At 48.7% G+C, this 17,613-nt stretch overlaps 1 protein-coding gene across 2 annotated transcripts in view; it reads right to left on the reverse strand.

Moving 5' to 3' along the window:
* Positions 1 to 17,613, reverse strand: part of LOC143775604 (dual oxidase 1-like) — a 325,016-nt gene that overhangs the window by 73,205 nt on the left and 234,198 nt on the right. For both annotated transcript variants that reach the window (XM_077263942.1, XM_077263940.1), the window contains one exon: positions 11,367 to 11,416. In XM_077263942.1, the coding sequence (XP_077120057.1) occupies positions 11,367 to 11,416 (50 nt within the window). The remainder of the gene's footprint in view (positions 1 to 11,366; positions 11,417 to 17,613) is intronic.

The raw sequence follows: 17,613 nt of genomic DNA on the forward strand, positions 1-17,613 counted from the left end.
CCCCTGCTGTGTGTGTGGCAATCCCTCCTACCTCCTCCACCTCCTCCTCCTCCACCTGTCCCTGGGCTCCAACACCGCTAGTTGTTGCCTGGTAGTGCTGTACGCACAGTCCCAACAGTCCCTCCTCTGTTATTGGGGTTCAGTAACGTCAGCTGTTCCCCTGCTGTGTGTGTGGCAATCCCTCCTATCTCCTCCACCTCCTCCTCCTCCACCTGTCCCTGGGCTCCAACACCGCTAGTTGTTGCCTGGTAGTGCTGTACGCACAGTCAACAGTCCCTCCTCTGTTATTGGGGTTCAGTAACGTCAGCTGTTCCCCTGCTGTGTGTGTGGCAATCCCTCCTACCTCCTCCACCTCCTCCTCCTCCACCTGTCCCTGGGCTCCAACACCGCTAGTTGTTGCCTGGTAGTGCTGTACGCACAGTCCCAACAGTCCCTCCTCTGTTATTGGGGTTCAGTAACGTCAGCTGTTCCCCTGCTGTGTGTGTGGCAATCCCTCCTATCTCCTCCACCTCCTCCTCCTTCACCTGTCCCTGGGCTCCAACACCGCTAGTTGTTGCCTGGTAGTGCTGTACGCACAGTCAACAGTCCCTCCTCTGTTATTGGGGTTCAGTAACGTCAGCTGTTCCCCTGCTGTGTGTGTGGCAATCCCTCCTACCTCCTCCACCTCCTCCTCCTCCACCTGTCCCTGGGCTCCAACACCGCTAGTTGTTGCCTGGTAGTGCTGTACGCACAGTCCCAACAGTCCCTCCTCTGTTATTGGGGTTCAGTAACGTCAGCTGTTCCCCTGCTGTGTGTGTGGCAATCCCTCCTATCTCCTCCACCTCCTCCTCCTCCACCTGTCCCTGGGCTCCAACACCGCTAGTTGTTGCCTGGTAGTGCTGTACGCACAGTCAACAGTCCCTCCTCTGTTATTGGGGTTCAGTAACGTCAGCTGTTCCCCTGCTGTGTGTGTGGCAATCCCTCCTACCTCCTCCACCTCCTCCTCCTCCACCTGTCCCTGGGCTCCAACACCGCTAGTTGTTGCCTGGTAGTGCTATACGCACAGTCCCAACAGTCCCTCCTCTGTTATTGGGGTTCAGTAACGTCAGCTGTTCCCCTGCTGTGTGTGTGGCAATCCCTCCTACCTCCTCCACCTCCTCCTCCTCCACCTGTCCCTGGGCTCCAACACCGCTAGTTGTTGCCTGGTATTGCTGTACGCACAGTCAACAGTCCCTCCTCTGTTATTGGGGTTCAGTAACGTCAGCTGTTCCCCTGCTGTGTGTGTGGCAATCCCTCCTACCTCCTCCACCTCCTCCTCCTCCACCTGTCCCTGGGCTCCAACACCGCTAGTTGTTGCCTGGTAGTGCTGTACGCACAGTCCCAACAGTCCCTCCTCTGTTATTGGGGTTCAGTAACGTCAGCTGTTCCCCTGCTGTGTGTGTGGCAATCCCTCCTATCTCCTCCACCTCCTCCTCCTCCACCTGTCCCTGGGCTCCAACACAACTAGTTGTTGCCTGGTAGTGCTGTACGCACAGTCATCAGTCCCTCCTCTGTTATTGGGGTTCAGTAACGTCAGCTGTTCCCCTGCTGTGTGTGTGGCAATCCCTCCTACCTCCTCCACCTCCTCCTCCTCCACCTGTCCCTGGGCTCCAACACCGCTAGTTGTTGCCTGGTAGTGCTATACGCACAGTTTCAACAGTCCCTCCTCTGTTATTGGGGTTCAGTAACGTCAGCTGTTCCCCTGCTGTGTGTGTGGCAATCCCTCCTACCTCCTCCACCTCCTCCTCCTCCACCTGTCCCTGGGCTCCAACACCGCTAGTTGTTGCCTGGTAGTGCTGTACGCACAGTCAACAGTCCCTCCTCTGTTATTGGGGTTCAGTAACGTCAGCTGTTCCCCTGCTGTGTGTGTGGCAATCCCTCCTACCTCCTCCACCTCCTCCTCCTCCACCTGTCCCTGGGCTCGAACACCGCTAGTTGTTGCCTGGTAGTGCTGTACGCACAGTCAACAGTCCCTCCTCTGTTATTGGGGTTCAGTAACGTCAGCTGTTCCCCTGCTGTGTGTGTGGCAATCCCTCCTACCTCCTCCACCTCCTCCTCCTCCACCTGTCCCTGGGCTCCAACACCGCTAGTTGTTGCCTGGTAGTGCTATACGCACAGTCCCAACTGTCCCTCCTCTGTTATTGGGGTTCAGTAACGTCAGCTGTTCCCCTGCTGTGTGTGTGGCAATCCCTCCTACCTCCTCCACCTCCTCCTCCTCCACCTGTCCCTGGGCTCCAACACCGCTAGTTGTTGCCTGGTAGTGCTGTACGCACAGTCAACAGTCCCTCCTCTGTTATTGGGGTTCAGTAACGTCAGCTGTTCCCCTGCTGTGTGTGTGGCAATCCCTCCTACCTCCTCCACCTCCTCCTCCTCCACCTGTCCCTGGGCTCCAACACCGCTAGTTGTTGCCTGGTAGTGCTGTACGCACAGTCCCAACAGTCCCTCCTCTGTTATTGGGGTTCAGTAACGTCAGCTGTTCCCCTGCTGTGTGTGTGGCAATCCCTCCTATCTCCTCCACCTCCTCCTCCTCCACCTGTCCCTGGGCTCCAACACTGCTAGTTGTTGCCTGGTAGTGCTGTACGCACAGTCAACAGTCCCTCCTCTGTTATTGGGGTTCAGTAACGTCAGCTGTTCCCCTGCTGTGTATACGGCAATGTGTACTGCGACCGCCACGCAGGCACAACAAGTTAAATTTAAGGGAACCTGTCCCCCCCCCCAGGCGTTTGTTACTGAAGGAGCCACCTTGTGCAGCAGTAATGATGCAAAGGGAAAAAGTGCCTCTTTTCGTGGTGCTCCTTGCACATGCTGAACCTAACACTTATGAAAAGTGTCCCCTCCTACCGTGATACCGTCCGGTAGGTGGAACTTTCCTTTGTGATGTGACGCAGCACAGCCGTCATTCTTACCCCCTTGGCGCCGTGCGCCGCCTCCTCAGCGTTGTTTGAATCAGTCCCGGAGCCTGCGCTGTTAGGTTAGCCCTTGGCCATGCACACATTTTGCGCTGCCCGTCTTCTGACATCATTTGGTGTCAGGCTGGCTGCGCCTGTGCGGCCGCGCTGGCCGAGATCCCGCCTCGTACTGTCTTCTGATTTCATCCCACTGGGGGCCTGAGATCCATGGACATGCGCAGTGCATATCTGAACCTCCACCTCTCACTCATCTCCCTACGGCTTCTTCAAACTGTGCGGTGTCAGCTGGTCCCTAATAGCATGCCACGGCCGTGACACCGCACAGTCTGAAGAAGCCGTAGGGAGGGGAGTGAGAGGCGAGGATATGCACTGCGCATGGCCATGGATCTCAGGCCCCCAGTGGGATGAAATCAGAAGACAGTACGAGGCGGGATCTCGGCCAGCGCGGCCGCACAGGCGCAGCCAGCCTGACACCAAATGATGTCAGAAGACGGGCAGCGCAAAATTTGTGCATGGCCAAGGGCTAACCTAACAGCGCAGGCTCCGGGACTGATTCAAACAACGCTGAGGAGGCGGCGCACGGCGCCAAGGGGGTAAGAATGACGGCTGTGCTGCGTCACATCACAAAGGAAAGTTCCACCTACCGGACGGTATCACGGTAGGAGGGGACACTTTTCATAAGTGTTAGGTTCAGCATGTGCAAGGACCATAATTAAAAGAGCTAAGTTTACCTTTTCCAGCATTAGTGCTGTACACGATGGCTCTTTCAGCTACAAACGCCTGGGGGGGGGTTAAAGTTTCCCTTTCAACTTGCTCCAGTGCAGGCTTCGGCCTACACTCTGCTCCCTCTCCTCCTCCTGCTGACCCTGGGCTCCAACACCGCCAGTTAGGGCCCGGTACTGCTAGCTGCACAGAGAAAAACACCAGCCAATGTGTCAGTGGGGTTCAGCACCGCCAGCTGTTCCCTTGCTGTGTAGCCGGCATCGTGTCCTGCAAAAGCCACGCAGACACAAGAACTGAAATTGAAGGAAACCTGTCCCCTCTCCCCCAGGTGTTTCTACGTTTTACAGCCACCTTGTACGACAGTAATGCTGCATGTGTGCAAGGTGGCTCAGAAACTTAGTCTCCTTGCCCATGGGGAACTGAACACGTCTAAAATGAGTCCTCTGCGACCATTAAAACGTCCCTCAGGTGTGATTTTCCTTTGTATTGACACGCAACAAGCTCCTTGGTAGCGCTGCCCGTCTTCTGGCATCATTGTTTGGCTGCCTGCGCCTCTGCGGCCGCCTTGCCCCACACAACGCCCCTCGGTGTCTTATTAATTTGGACTGCGAGGGTGTGATTGATGGGCATGAACGGTGCATTTCTTCGCCTGTCCCTCATCTCCTTCCGCCTTCTTCGGACTGTGCGGCTTCATGGCCGTGGCATGCGATAAGGGATCAGCTGACGCCGCATAGTCTGAAGCGGGTGTAAGAAACCAAGCGAGAGGCGAACATATGTACTGCACCAGGCCATGAATCCCAGCCCCGCAGTGTTTTAACAATGTTAAGACACTGCGGGGCTGGGATTCATGGTCATCGCAAACCGCACCGGCCGACATTACATGATGTCAGAGGATGGGCAGCGCTAACAGCGCAAGGCCAAGGGATAACATGACAGCGCAGACTCCTGTGCAACAAATAACGATGCTCAGGAGGCCGCGCCAAGCACCAAGGTGGCATTTTTGCCAGCTGTACTGCGTCTCTTTACGAAGGGAACTCACGCCTCAAAATCAGTTTGACTGTGTAAGGGCCTAAATGTTATACGTGTTCCTTTCAGCGTGTGCAAGGAGCAAAATTAAAAGAGCAACCTTTGACTTGTGCAGCATTACTGCTGCATAAGCTGTGGCTCTTCTACTTTGTAACACCTGAGTGGGGGTTAAAGGTTTACTTTAAAATTGGTTCAATTAGGCTTCGGCCTACACTCTGCTCCCCCTGCAGAGCCCTGGCTCCAACACCGCCAGTTGGGGCCCGGTACTGCTAGCTGCACAGAGAAAAACACCAGCCAATGTGTCAGTGGGGTTCAGCACCGCCAGCTGTTCCCCTGCTGTGTAGCCGGCAACGTGTCCTGCGACCGCCACGCAGGCACAACAGACCCAAAGCTGCCGCCACTGCAGGCTTCGGCCTACACTCCCCTCCCCCTTGCTCCTCCTCCTGCTCCTCCTCCTGCTGACCCCGGGCTCTAACACCGCCAGTTGGGGCCCGGTACTGCTAGCTGCACAGAGAAAAACACCAGCCAATGTGTCAGTGGGGTCCAGCACCTCCAGCTGTTCCCCTGCTGTGCAGCCGGCATCGTGTCCTGCAAAAGCCACGCAGACACAAGAACTGAAATTGAAGGGAACCTGTCCCCCCTCCCCCAGGCGTTTGTACGTTTTACAGCCACCTCGTACAGCGGTAATGCTGCATGTGTGCAAGGTGGCTCATAAACGTATTCTCCTCGCACATGTGGAACTGAAAACACGTCTAAAATGTGTCCTCTGTGTGACCATTTAACCGTCCCGGTGGTGTGACTTTCCTTTGTAATGACACGCTGCAACCCCCTTGGTAGCGCTGCCCGTCTTCTGGCATCATTCTTTGGCTGCCTGCGCCTCTGCGGCCGCCCTGACCCACACAACGCCCCTCGGTGTCTTATTTATTGGGACTGCGAGGGTGTGATTGATGGGCATGAGCAGTGCATATCTTCGCCTGTTGTCACTCATCTCCTTCCGCCTTCTTCAGACTGTGCGGCTTCATGGCCGTGGCATGCGATAAGGGATCAGCTGACGCCGCACAGTCTGAAGCGGGTGTAAGGACCCGAGTGCGAGAGGCGAACATATGTGCTACGCCAGGCCATGAATCCCAGCCCCGCAGTGTTTTAACAATGTTAAGACACTGCGGGGCTGGGATTCATGGTCATCGCGAACCGCACCGGCCGACATTAAATGAGGTCAGAAGATGGGCAGCGCTAACAGCGCTAGGCCGGGGGATAACACGACAGCGCAGACTCCTGTACAGCAAATAACAACGCTCAGGAGGCTGCACCCAGCACCAAGGTGGGATTCTTGACATCTGTGCTGCGTCTCATTACAAAGGGAACTCGCGCCTCCAACACAGTTTGACTGTATAAAGGGCTAAATGTTATACGTGTTTCATTCGGCGTGTGCAAGGAGCAAAATTAAAAGAGCAACCTTTGACTTGTGCGGCACTACTGCTGCATAAGCTGTGGCTCTTCTAGTTTGTAACCCCTGAGGGGGGGTTAAAGGTTACCTTTGAAATCGGTTCAATTAGGCTTCGGCCTACACTCTGCTCCACCGGCAGAGCCCGGGCTCCAACAACGCTAGTTGCTGTCCGGAAGTGCTGGCTGCACAGAGCCAAACACCTCGCCAATGTGTCAGTGGGGTTCAGCACCGCCAGCTGTTCCCCTGCTGTGTAGCCGGCAACGTGTCCTGCGACCGCCACGCAGGCACAACAGACCCAAAGCTGCCGCCACTGCAGGCTTCGGCCTACACTCCCCTCCCCCTTGCTCCTCCTCCTGCTCCTCCTCCTGCTGACCCCGGGCTCTAACACCGCCAGTTGGGGCCCGGTACTGCTAGCTGCACAGAGAAAAACACCAGCCAATGTGTCAGTGGGGTCCAGCACCGCCAGCTGTTCCCCTGCTGTGCAGCCGGCATCGTGTCCTGCAAAAGCCACGCAGACACAAGAACTGAAATTGAAGGGAACCTGTCCCCCCTCCCCCAGGCGTTTGTACGTTTTACAGCCACCTCGTACAGCGGTAATGCTGCATGTGTGCAAGGTGGCTCATAAACGTATTCTCCTCGCACATGTGGAACTGAAAACACGTCTAAAATGTGTCCTCTGTGTGACCATTTAACCATCCCGGTGGTGTGACTTTCCTTTGTAATGACACGCTGCAACCCCCTTGGTAGCGCTGCCCGTCTTCTGGCATCATTCTTTGGCTGCCTGCGCCTCTGCGGCCGCCCTGACCCACACAACGCCCCTCGGTGTCTTATTTATTGGGACTGCGAGGGTGTGATTGATGGGCATGAGCAGTGCATATCTTCGCCTGTTGTCACTCATCTCCTTCCGCCTTCTTCAGACTGTGCGGCTTCATGGCCGTGGCATGCGATAAGGGATCAGCTGACGCCGCACAGTCTGAAGCGGGTGTAAGGACCCGAGTGCGAGAGGCGAACATATGTGCTGCGCCAGGCCATGAATCCCAGCCCCGCAGTGTTTTAACAATGTTAAGACACTGCGGGGCTGGGATTCATGGTCATCGCGAACCGCACCGGCCGACATTAAATGAGGTCAGAAGATGGGCAGCGCTAACAGCGCTAGGCCGGGGGATAACACGACAGCGCAGACTCCTGTACAGCAAATAACAACGCTCAGGAGGCTGCACCCAGCACCAAGGTGGGATTCTTGACATCTGTGCTGCGTCTCATTACAAAGGGAACTCGCGCCTCCAACACAGTTTGACTGTATAAAGGGCTAAATGTTATACGTGTTTCATTCGGCGTGTGCAAGGAGCAAAATTAAAAGAGCAACCTTTGACTTGTGCGGCACTACTGCTGCATAAGCTGTGGCTCTTCTAGTTTGTAACCCCTGAGGGGGGGTTAAAGGTTACCTTTGAAATCGGTTCAATTAGGCTTCGGCCTACACTCTGCTCCACCGGCAGAGCCCGGGCTCCAACAACGCTAGTTGCTGTCCGGAAGTGCTGGCTGCACAGAGCCAAACACCTCGCCAATGTGTCAGTGGGGTTCAGCACCGCCAGCTGTTCCCCTGCTGTGTAGCCGGCAACGTGTCCTGCGACCGCCACGCAGGCACAACAGACCCAAAGCTGCTGCCACTGCAGGCTTCGGCCTACACTCCCCTCCTCCTTGCTCCTCCTCCTGCTCCTCCTCCTGCTGACCCCGGGCTCTAACACCGCCAGTTGGGGCCCGGTACTGCTAGCTGCACAGAGAAAAACACCAGCCAATGTGTCAGTGGGGTTCAGCACCGCCAGCTGTTCCCCTGCTGTGCAGCCGGCATCGTGTCCTGCAAAAGCCACGCAGACACTTGCTCTTGTACCTTCTGCTCCCCATCCTGGTTCCAGTACTGTCAGCTGGTTCTGGGCAGAGCCTTTGGCTTAGGTGCCTCCCTCTGGGTACGGGTACCTCCTGCTTAGTAACCGGGTTCCAGTAACGTCAGCTGGTCCTCGGTAGTTCCATTGGCTCTAGGACCTTCGGCTACCCATCCGGGTTCCAGCACCGTCAGCTGGTTCTCGGCAGTGTCTTTTGCTCTTGTACCTTCTGCTCCCCATCCTGGTTCCAGTACCGTCAGCTGGTTCCGGGCAGAGCCTTTGGCTTAGGTGCCTCCCTCTGGGTATCCGAGTTCCACCAACGTCAGGTGGTCCTTGGTAGTGCTTTCAGGCACGGGTACCTCCTGCATAGTAACCGGGTTCCAGTAACGTCAGCTGGTCCTCGGTAGTTCCATTGGCTCTTGGACCTTCGGGTAGCCATCCGAGTTCCAGTTCCATCAGCTGGTTCTCGGCATTTTCTCAGCCTTCTTGTACCTTCTGCTACATTTCCAAGTTCAAGAGACTAAACACGATGACCCGGAAGACCACCCCTAAGATGACGACGACACCAGAGACGACAACCACCGTGATGACGACGACCCTGGAGACGATGACCCTGAAGACCACCCCGATGACGATGACCCCGGAGACGACGACCCTGGAGACGACGACGACCTGGAAGACCGAGAAGCAGAAGAACAAGAGGCTGCAGAACAAAGAGCAGAAGAACATTAAGCATAACACTAAATATCAGAGCAAAAAATATTATCTAAATTATAAGCAGAAGAAGACTAAGCAGTGTATGGGGGTGAGTCCGTTCCTCCTCATGGTGCCCCTGGATAAAGCCTGATGCTGCAGGCCAAACTGAACGCGGACAAATGTAACTGTTTTGTGACAGGCAGAACGGAAGGTGTAATCTTCAAACTTTTATAGATAACAACTACGGGAATGCCTGTCACAAATAAGAATATGATGAAGAAGTAGAATATGATGAAGATAATAGTAAAATAAAAAGAATATGAACAATGTAACCAAAAAAATAATAGGTAGAAGATGAAGAAGAAGATGAATAAGGTGAAGAAGTTGATGTCAAAGAAGCTGATGATGAGGATAATGAAGAAGAAAGTGTGGGAGAAGTAAAAAAGAAGGTGAAGGGCGTGGAAGTAGTGAAACATCAATATCTGACAAAATAAAAAAAAAAATAACATAGTCAAAATCTTTCTACCGCCGAACGTCATAAAAAAAAACAAAATCCTGCTATTCTATTACATTGGGCTAAACCTCTGTGCCTTTAATGTCTCCGCCACGTCCCCCAATACATCCTACATTATTCTTAGTTGTTTTCCTTCATGTAGAATGAACCTACAAGTTTATAAAGGGTTTATTTTAATTCCGATATTTTCGTCCCATTGACTTGCATTGGGATCGGGTATCGGTATCGGATTAGATCCGATATTTTGACGGTATCGGCCGATACTTTCCGATACCGATACTTTCCGATATCGGAAAGTATCGCTCAACACTAGTCTTCTATGACCTTTATGAGGTGAGCCATGGCCATGGATGGAGAAATGGTAATGGACTATCTAGCTGCAAGGTACCAACAAGTGGCATCCTGGGGGGTGGTCGTTATGTGCCATCGAAAGTGGAGATTGAGTCCATCAAAGCGTTCATAAAGACATCTCGTTTAACCAAATGGCAGTAAAGATACAACACTTGCCTCGAAAGCTGCAAGGGCTGACTCTGGAACCAGGGTCACGTTCATAAAAATGGAGGGGCAATATCATTGGTATGCGGTGGATGTGATGTGAGAAGGAAGAAAGCAGGATGAACCCTTCTTGAGGGATGAACTGGCCTGGTTGAGGCTCCTCGAGGCGGATCAAGACAGGGTTACTACCACCCCCGAAAGATCAGACTGTTCTTGGGGTTTCTCAACTCCTAAGGAGCAGGCGATGGTGCAGGTCACATAGGCTTTTCGCCTATGTATACATGTTGGGGGCTCCGGCAGTACCTGAAGCCAGGTAATCTACAGCCCAGTCACCTCGGTATCTGCTCTAGGAAGCAGATCGAGGCAGTCCCCCCAGCCTCCCGAAGAAGCAGAAGATGTGGATACCTGAGCCTTATTTCTCTATTACCCTCCTCATAATTTTTTCCTGGTTTTGCACTTTATGCAAGGTCTTTATGAGTGTAGTAGTACAGCAATTACACTTTAATAATATTTGAATGAGGCCCATAGACTTTCGGAGGTCTATAGATGTCCCTCCTCAATTTTTTCCTGCCATTGCACTTTCTGCAAAGTCTTCATAAGCATTTAGAATTTTTTCTAGATTAAATTATTCATCAATACAATATAACGTGCTTTGTGGTTCATTACGATGCTATATAACATTCCAAAAAAGCATTGAAAAATTTTACTAGATTCAATTACTCATCCATAGAGTATTAGGTGCTTTCTGTAACATTAGGGTGGTTTATAACACTCCAATAAAGTATTGCAAAATTTGTCTGGATTAAATTAGTCATACATAGAGTATTAAGTGTCTTCTGTGACATTAGTGTGGTATATCACACTCAAAATAAGTGCTGAAAACTTGCAGATATAATTGTGGCAAAAGAAAGCTCTATAAAGTCAGGACTTTAGGGGAGTGAATAGTTATGCACACTGAGGTTTTCACAAATTTTGTCCTATTTGTTGTTTGTTTCACAATAAAAAGAAAACCAAACGTTCACAGTTATAGGCATGTTCTTTAACCCCTTTCTGACCTCGGACGGGATAGTACTTCCAAGGTCAGAACCTCCACTTTGATGTGGGCTCCAGCGGTGGTGTCTATGAACTCGTATTGACCTGAAGAATCAAAACGTAGGTCAGTTTTAGCATTTAGTGAACCTAGCAAAAAAGCCAAACAAAAAACAAGTGTGGGATTGCACTTTTCTTTGCAATTTCACCGCACTTGGAATTTTTTCCCATTTTCTAGTACATGATATGCTAAAACCAATGAAACAACTTGTCCCACAAAAAATAAGCCCTCACATGGCCATATTGATGGAAAAATAAAAACGTTATGGCTCTGGGAAGGAGGGGTGCCAAAAATGAAAATGCAAAACCAAAAAAAGCTGGGGTCATGAAGGGGTTAAATTAACTGATGCAAACCCTTAAAAAAACAGTAAAATTCCAGGTTGAGAGGTAGCAAAGACAATCAAGCCTGAGAGTGGCTGTCAGGTGTAGCTGCTGGCGAGACTAACTATATAACTTCTACATTACTAGATGTACTACTGCCAAAATGTGGCTGACTTTAAACACGATTTCTCTAAAAAAAAACCACCTAACCATTATAAAACAATACAAATTACTTTTTTTAAACTTACCTGGTATAGTCTGGAAAAACCACCAGTAATATTTTTGTGGAATTTCAGACCTTGAAAAAAATAAATATTTATAAAATGTGTTAAGTAGTTAAGTAAATATTTTTTTTGTTCATTGAAATTAATGAGCTGTTCTCATAGTCACATTTTTATGGCAATTTTTTATTAAATCAAATTGAGAAACATAAAGAAAACTTGAAAATATTCAATTAAATTTGATAAAAACTACATAGTCCTAAACCCAGTGTCTCCCATATATAATATATTTTGTCACCTTAATATATATGACATACTGACTTAAATGAACCACTTCACAATAAGTTACAAAAAAAGAAGTAAAGCCGCACCCTATAATTATATAGTATCTATGGACATCAGGGCGCACGTCCTCACCAGGGGGTCCATCCCAGATAGAACATCCAAATCCAAATTGAAGAAAAGGACAGTGCCACACCAGATAGTGAAAAGCAGCTCACATATTTATTATGCCTTCTGCGGCAACGTCCGAAGACCTTTGTCAAGGGCAAATATGTGAGCTGCTTTTCACTATCTGGTGTGGCGCTGTCCTTTTCTTCAGTTTCCACTTCACAATAAGGCTTAGGGTATGTGCACACGTTGCAGGTTTGCCTGCAGAATTTTTTGCATAGAATCTGCACCTCTTGGCAGAAAACACAGGTAAAAATCCACGTGTCTTTGATGCATTTTTAAGCATTTTTCATGCGGATTATCTCCATCATTGTATCACCGGAGCCCCTTGAGAGCGGTCGCATCTGCTGATGTGACAGCTCTCCATGGGAGATCGTCGTGGGACAATTGTTATTAATTGGATTACGTCGGACACAGGGAGTATACTGTTTGCTTATTATTTTAACTTTATTTTCAAATGATCAATGGCTTCAGGGATTAGGTGTATATGGTAAGTATGTACTATATGTGTACTGTATGTGTTTTTTTTTACATTTAACACATTAGTCGGATGATGGGACTACTTTCCCATCATTGGCTAATGGTGTCACTGTAGCAGGCATAGCTGGATGGGACTAATAGTCCCATCAGACGATGCCTGCCTACACACAGACACACACACACACAGCCCCGCACACATCCACACATAGACACAGATTCACGCAGACACCGGCACACACACATACACACAAACACTGGCACACACACACACACACACACACACACGCATAACTCTGCCCACACACTTCCCTCCTTCCGATCTGCAGCGTTTCTTGCAGGCACATCCGCAGCAAATCCGCAGATCTTTTTTACATCTGCGGTTTTGCTGCGGATGTGCCTGACTCAATGGAAGCCAATGGGTGCAGAAATGCTGCAGATCCTCAAAAACAATGGAACAGTTCTGTTTATGCATGGAAAAAGGCAACTATTCAAGGACCCCGTACTGGTGGTACTGAGTTGGGGTCATCTGTCTCATCATTGAGTGATAATTCAGAGGCATCGAGTACGTCCATGTCCACTCGGTCAGGGGCAACGTCTAGAAGACTTAAAGATCTGAATTTCCATCCTTATAGACGGAACACCAGATCACCGGAGAGAAAGAGATATGAGAATAAGGTAATCAACTTAAGTGATCTAGAATTTAAAACTGTAGACCTTACACTTCTTAACAAGGGCTTATCTTTCTCACCAGCAGCGCCAATTGACACATTTGCAGTGATTAAGGATGTTCAATTGTTTGCACGGTCTTTGTTGTTCAAACGTTATTTTTTTTATCCTAAAATGTTCCAATTGTTTCCAACAGAAAAGGAACAAACAGCACTACGTGTCCTAGAAGAGCTATCCATTGAGAATAATACTACGGAGGGAGGTAAGATTCCCCCCTCTATTAGACCTCGTTCCAGGAAGTTCCTGCCCCTTTCTTCATGTCCAAACATTGAGTTGTTTGTACAGATTGTTAGCAAAGATATTATGGATATTCCCCGACATATTTATCGGGATAATTTAACTGCGGAGGAAAGGGGGCGGCTGCGCGTCCTTGGGAATCTTGAGGAAGTTGTGATTAAACAGGCGGACACGGGGGGTAATATAGTCATTTGGCCCAGGAGGGACTATGAAAAAGAGGCTTTTCACCAGTTAAACAACAAAATATGTTATAAAAAACTGACTTTTAACCCCTTGTCCACCTTTACCAAACAACTGACAACCATTATAAAAAGAGCACAGGCCGAGGGTACAATAACTAAGGAATTGGCAGAAGCTATGATGGTTGCTGAACCGACTATTGCAACATTTTATATGTTGCCCAAGGTTCACAAGGACGCGCGGTCGCCTCCAGGACGGCCAATTATTTCAGGGACAGGAAACTACCTGGAAAAAGTCAATCAATGGATAGACTCAAAATTACAACCTCTGGTGGAGGAGCTGCCTTCCTTCTTGAAGGATACGGGGGAGCTCCTCCGCAGGGTGGATGGTCTACATCTAGAGAGTGGGGCGATGCTGGTGACGGCAGATGTAGAATCGCTGTACACCAGTATATGCCACAGAGATGGACTCGGTGCTGTTGAGTTCTTCTTAGGTACATCTACACTCCCACGAGGCATTAGGAAATTAGTACTAGAGTTATTGGAGTTTGCACTTATGCACACTTTTTTTGTTTTTAAGGGGTCCTTCTTCCTGCAGCTCCAGGGAACAGCCATGGGGGTGTCCTTTGCGCCGGCATATGCTAACCTGTTCCTGGGGCTGTGGGAGAGGGACCTCTTCCTGTCAGATCAGGTGGAATCAATGTGCCACGTCCTTTCCTGGACGCGGTACATTGATGACATCCTATTGATCTGGCAGGGTTCAGTTGGAACATTGGAAACTTTCTTTACTGATTTGAACAGCAATGATCGCAACATTTTCCTCACCTATTGTAGTAGTAGTGAGGAGATTGAGTTTCTCGATGTCAAATTAAGGAGAGACACTAATGATGAGATACAAACAAACATTTTCCGTAAAAAAAGGCGACAAACATGTTATTGCATGCCTCCTCCTCACATCCTAGTCACATTATACGTTCAGTGCCAACAGGGCAGTTTTTACGACTGCGAAGGTTGTGTTCTACTGAACGGGGCTTCCTCACACAGGCAGAAGATTTGAAGACCAGATTGATCGACAGGAGGTATAGTGGGAGAATTATAAAACGTGCCTTTAACAGAGCGCGGCACTCCTCTAGGGATGATCTTCTATATAAGAATCGTAATAGAGAAAATAGTGATATCGTCTGGTTCGTTACCAACTACCATTCCCAGTTCCCCATGCTCAGGAAAATATTTGAGAAATCGTGGCATATTCTTAGAGCCGATCCAGTGTTGGCCAGATTTTTGCCCGAGAGGGCTGCCATCACTGCCAGGAGGTCGCGCAATCTTCGCGACATGTTGGTTTGTAGCCACTATGTAGATAACACACCAAAAACGTTTTTAGATACAGTGGCTGCTGCAAAAGGTGGATGTGTCCCCTGTGGCCGCTGTGTGGCATGCCCAAATATAGAACGTTGTAATACTTTCTCTGATGCAGGTAATACCCGTGTATATAATATCAAAAGGAGGATTACCTGCTTAAGTAGAAATGTAATTTACTATGCTACGTGCCCCTGCACTAAAATATATGTGGGCCTGACGACCAGGCAATTGAAGGTGCGGGCGAGAGAGCATGTATTGGGCATTGCCGCAGCTGCGGATTGTGAGGACACATCCACCTTGAAAACATTACCACGTCATTTCAAACAATATCATGGGTGTGATGGCAGCCTTCTGAGGGTTAGAGGCATTGATATGGTGGAACTGGAAATTCGTAGGGGGGATATCCCTAAGAAATTAGCCCAGTTAGAGTCCAGGTGGATCTGGACGCTGGGCACTTAATATCCTGCTGGACTTAATGAAAATTTGAGTTATGCCCCTTTTCTTTGATCATCCGTCTGAACATTCTTACCATATGGTAGTGTGTAATTCTGTTTACAATAGTTTTTAAATATAGTGTTATTTTATGCATTAATTTTTAATTTTTAATTTTTGTTTCCGGTATTCCGTGCAGTATTTTCAGCTGTAAATTTATGTGCTATCCTCCCATTATTCGATCGACGGATGGACGTATTATATCGGCTCTTTTTTGGACATCTTTGCTCTACGAGTGGCAAGAAAAGATGCACTGCAATAAACCTGTACTGTAAATTACAATTGTAAATTGCTATGCTGTGTAAACTATATTATGTTGTTTTTTGATATTTTGGTTTGTGGGGGCATAGACATTATGGGCTTTAAATCTCTCTTGGTATGAGAATGAGTAAAGAATAATGTCTCTAGAGCAAAGACATGATTGCACACTGCGGTAAGACATTAATGCTGTAGGTGCTGACTTAGACGCCTCTACCTGACGCACTGTCTGATGGCTTCCGTTGGCTTCTCGGAGCACTCGGTGTCTAGATGCAGCATCGCGCAAGCGCGGTGCTGTGTGACGTCGATGCTCCTTGGCGTCGCGGCTGCTATGGAGACACGCGCGTCACTTCCGGTAGTGACGTCGCATCCAGGCGATGCCGTAATACATCATTGGCTGCGCTATGGGTGGATTATGTATTTAAGGCACGGGGCCCGGGGAGGTGAGTGCCCCCTGACGAAGGACGGACCGAAACGCGCGTTGAGGCGGGCACTTACCCCCCCTGGTTTCCCACGCTATATTGGGCGTTATTGTAAGTACTGAGCAGCTTTTCCTGAGATGAGGCTGTGTTGTTTGGATAATCCTAGATGTCCTCACATGGTTTGTTAATCCACATGGCTTTTTAAATTTACATTCTGCCGCTTGGGCTTTTTAGAAATGTAGTGCTGTGGTCACGGTATGGATAATATTAATTAAGTGGATATTTCCACGGTACCTGTTTGTGGCTACATATTCTATATACTTTGCTATTGGTGCAAATAGATTTAAGATAATTAATTATATAAGCCCTATACAAGAGTAGATAGATTGATATCGTTTATCCTGCATCATAGATGATAGGAGAAGGTGCACATGCACCGCTACCTAGGCAGCCTTAGGTTACAATATTTAGCTGCTCAGTTCTCATATTCATGGTGGGGTAACTGGTGGGGGGTGGGGCCCTTGGTGAACATTGTTTCAGTTTTGCAACCTTCCACACACCTGGTTATGGTTTTTTTGTTTTGTTTGTATTTTAATGTTTCTAGTAAAGAAGTTATATATTTTATAAAATGGACTGGTACATCAATTTCTCCCTATGGGAATTAGGCTCTAAGTATATGGATGTGTCCGTATTATAATGTCTCCACATGGGGTGTTTTGACTATAAGTATTATATATTTATATATAGAATATTTTATTAATTTCCCCAAATACGTGGTATGGTTGTTTGTTGACAATTTATAAAAACAATGGAAATGTAGCAGAAAAAAAATGCTGCGTTTCTGCGTGGATTTTACCTCAGCATTTGCACAACAAATCTCCATTTCCCATAGATTAACACTGGCTGTGCACTACACTGTGGATTTGATGCAAATCCTTGCGGCCAAAAACGCTGTGGATTGGCATCTAAAACTGCAACGTGTGCACATAGCCTTATAGACCCATTCATTATGGAAACTTTTTTCAACAATGTAATTGATATTATGTGTTCTTAAAGGGCATATCCAGGACTTCCACAAAAATAAAAAAATGTGCCTAAGGACTAACAGGCAGGTTGTTGCTACTTACCTGCCTGTTGTGCACGGTGCTATTCTTCGCCAGCACAGGACAGTCACAGATTGCTCCTGTCATTGATTCACCTTCCTCTGCTGACACCACATCAACACAGCAGCTGCTTCTTTTCCATTCTGCTTTCTCGAGGAGGTGGGACTTCAAAGTCATTCTGATTGACTGCCAGGAATCAGTTAATCAGAATGACATTGGAAGTCCCGTGTTGTCAACAGATCAGAACAGAATATACAGTTCTGTCGATGTTATGTCAACAGAGGCAGCTAAATCACCGGTAGGAGTGTGCAGGAAAAAAATGGCGCTGTGCACAACAGATATGTAGGTATCAACTACCTGCCTGTTAGTGCTTAGGCACATTTCTTTTTTTTCAGAAAGTGAAGGATATGCCCTTTATGTACTGTCTACACTTTAGCTAAAAAATTAAATATAAGCCAGCACCTATAAAGAAATGCTTATTTTTTACATATTTTCCTCAGAGCTTGCTTCTTGACTGACTTTTAGCTCAGCTCTAGTAAAGTAGAGCTTATATTTGTGCCTAAAGTTC

Source organism: Ranitomeya variabilis, chromosome 5 (genome assembly GCF_051348905.1).
Source record: "Ranitomeya variabilis isolate aRanVar5 chromosome 5, aRanVar5.hap1, whole genome shotgun sequence".
Lineage (NCBI taxonomy): Eukaryota > Metazoa > Chordata > Amphibia > Anura > Dendrobatidae > Ranitomeya > Ranitomeya variabilis.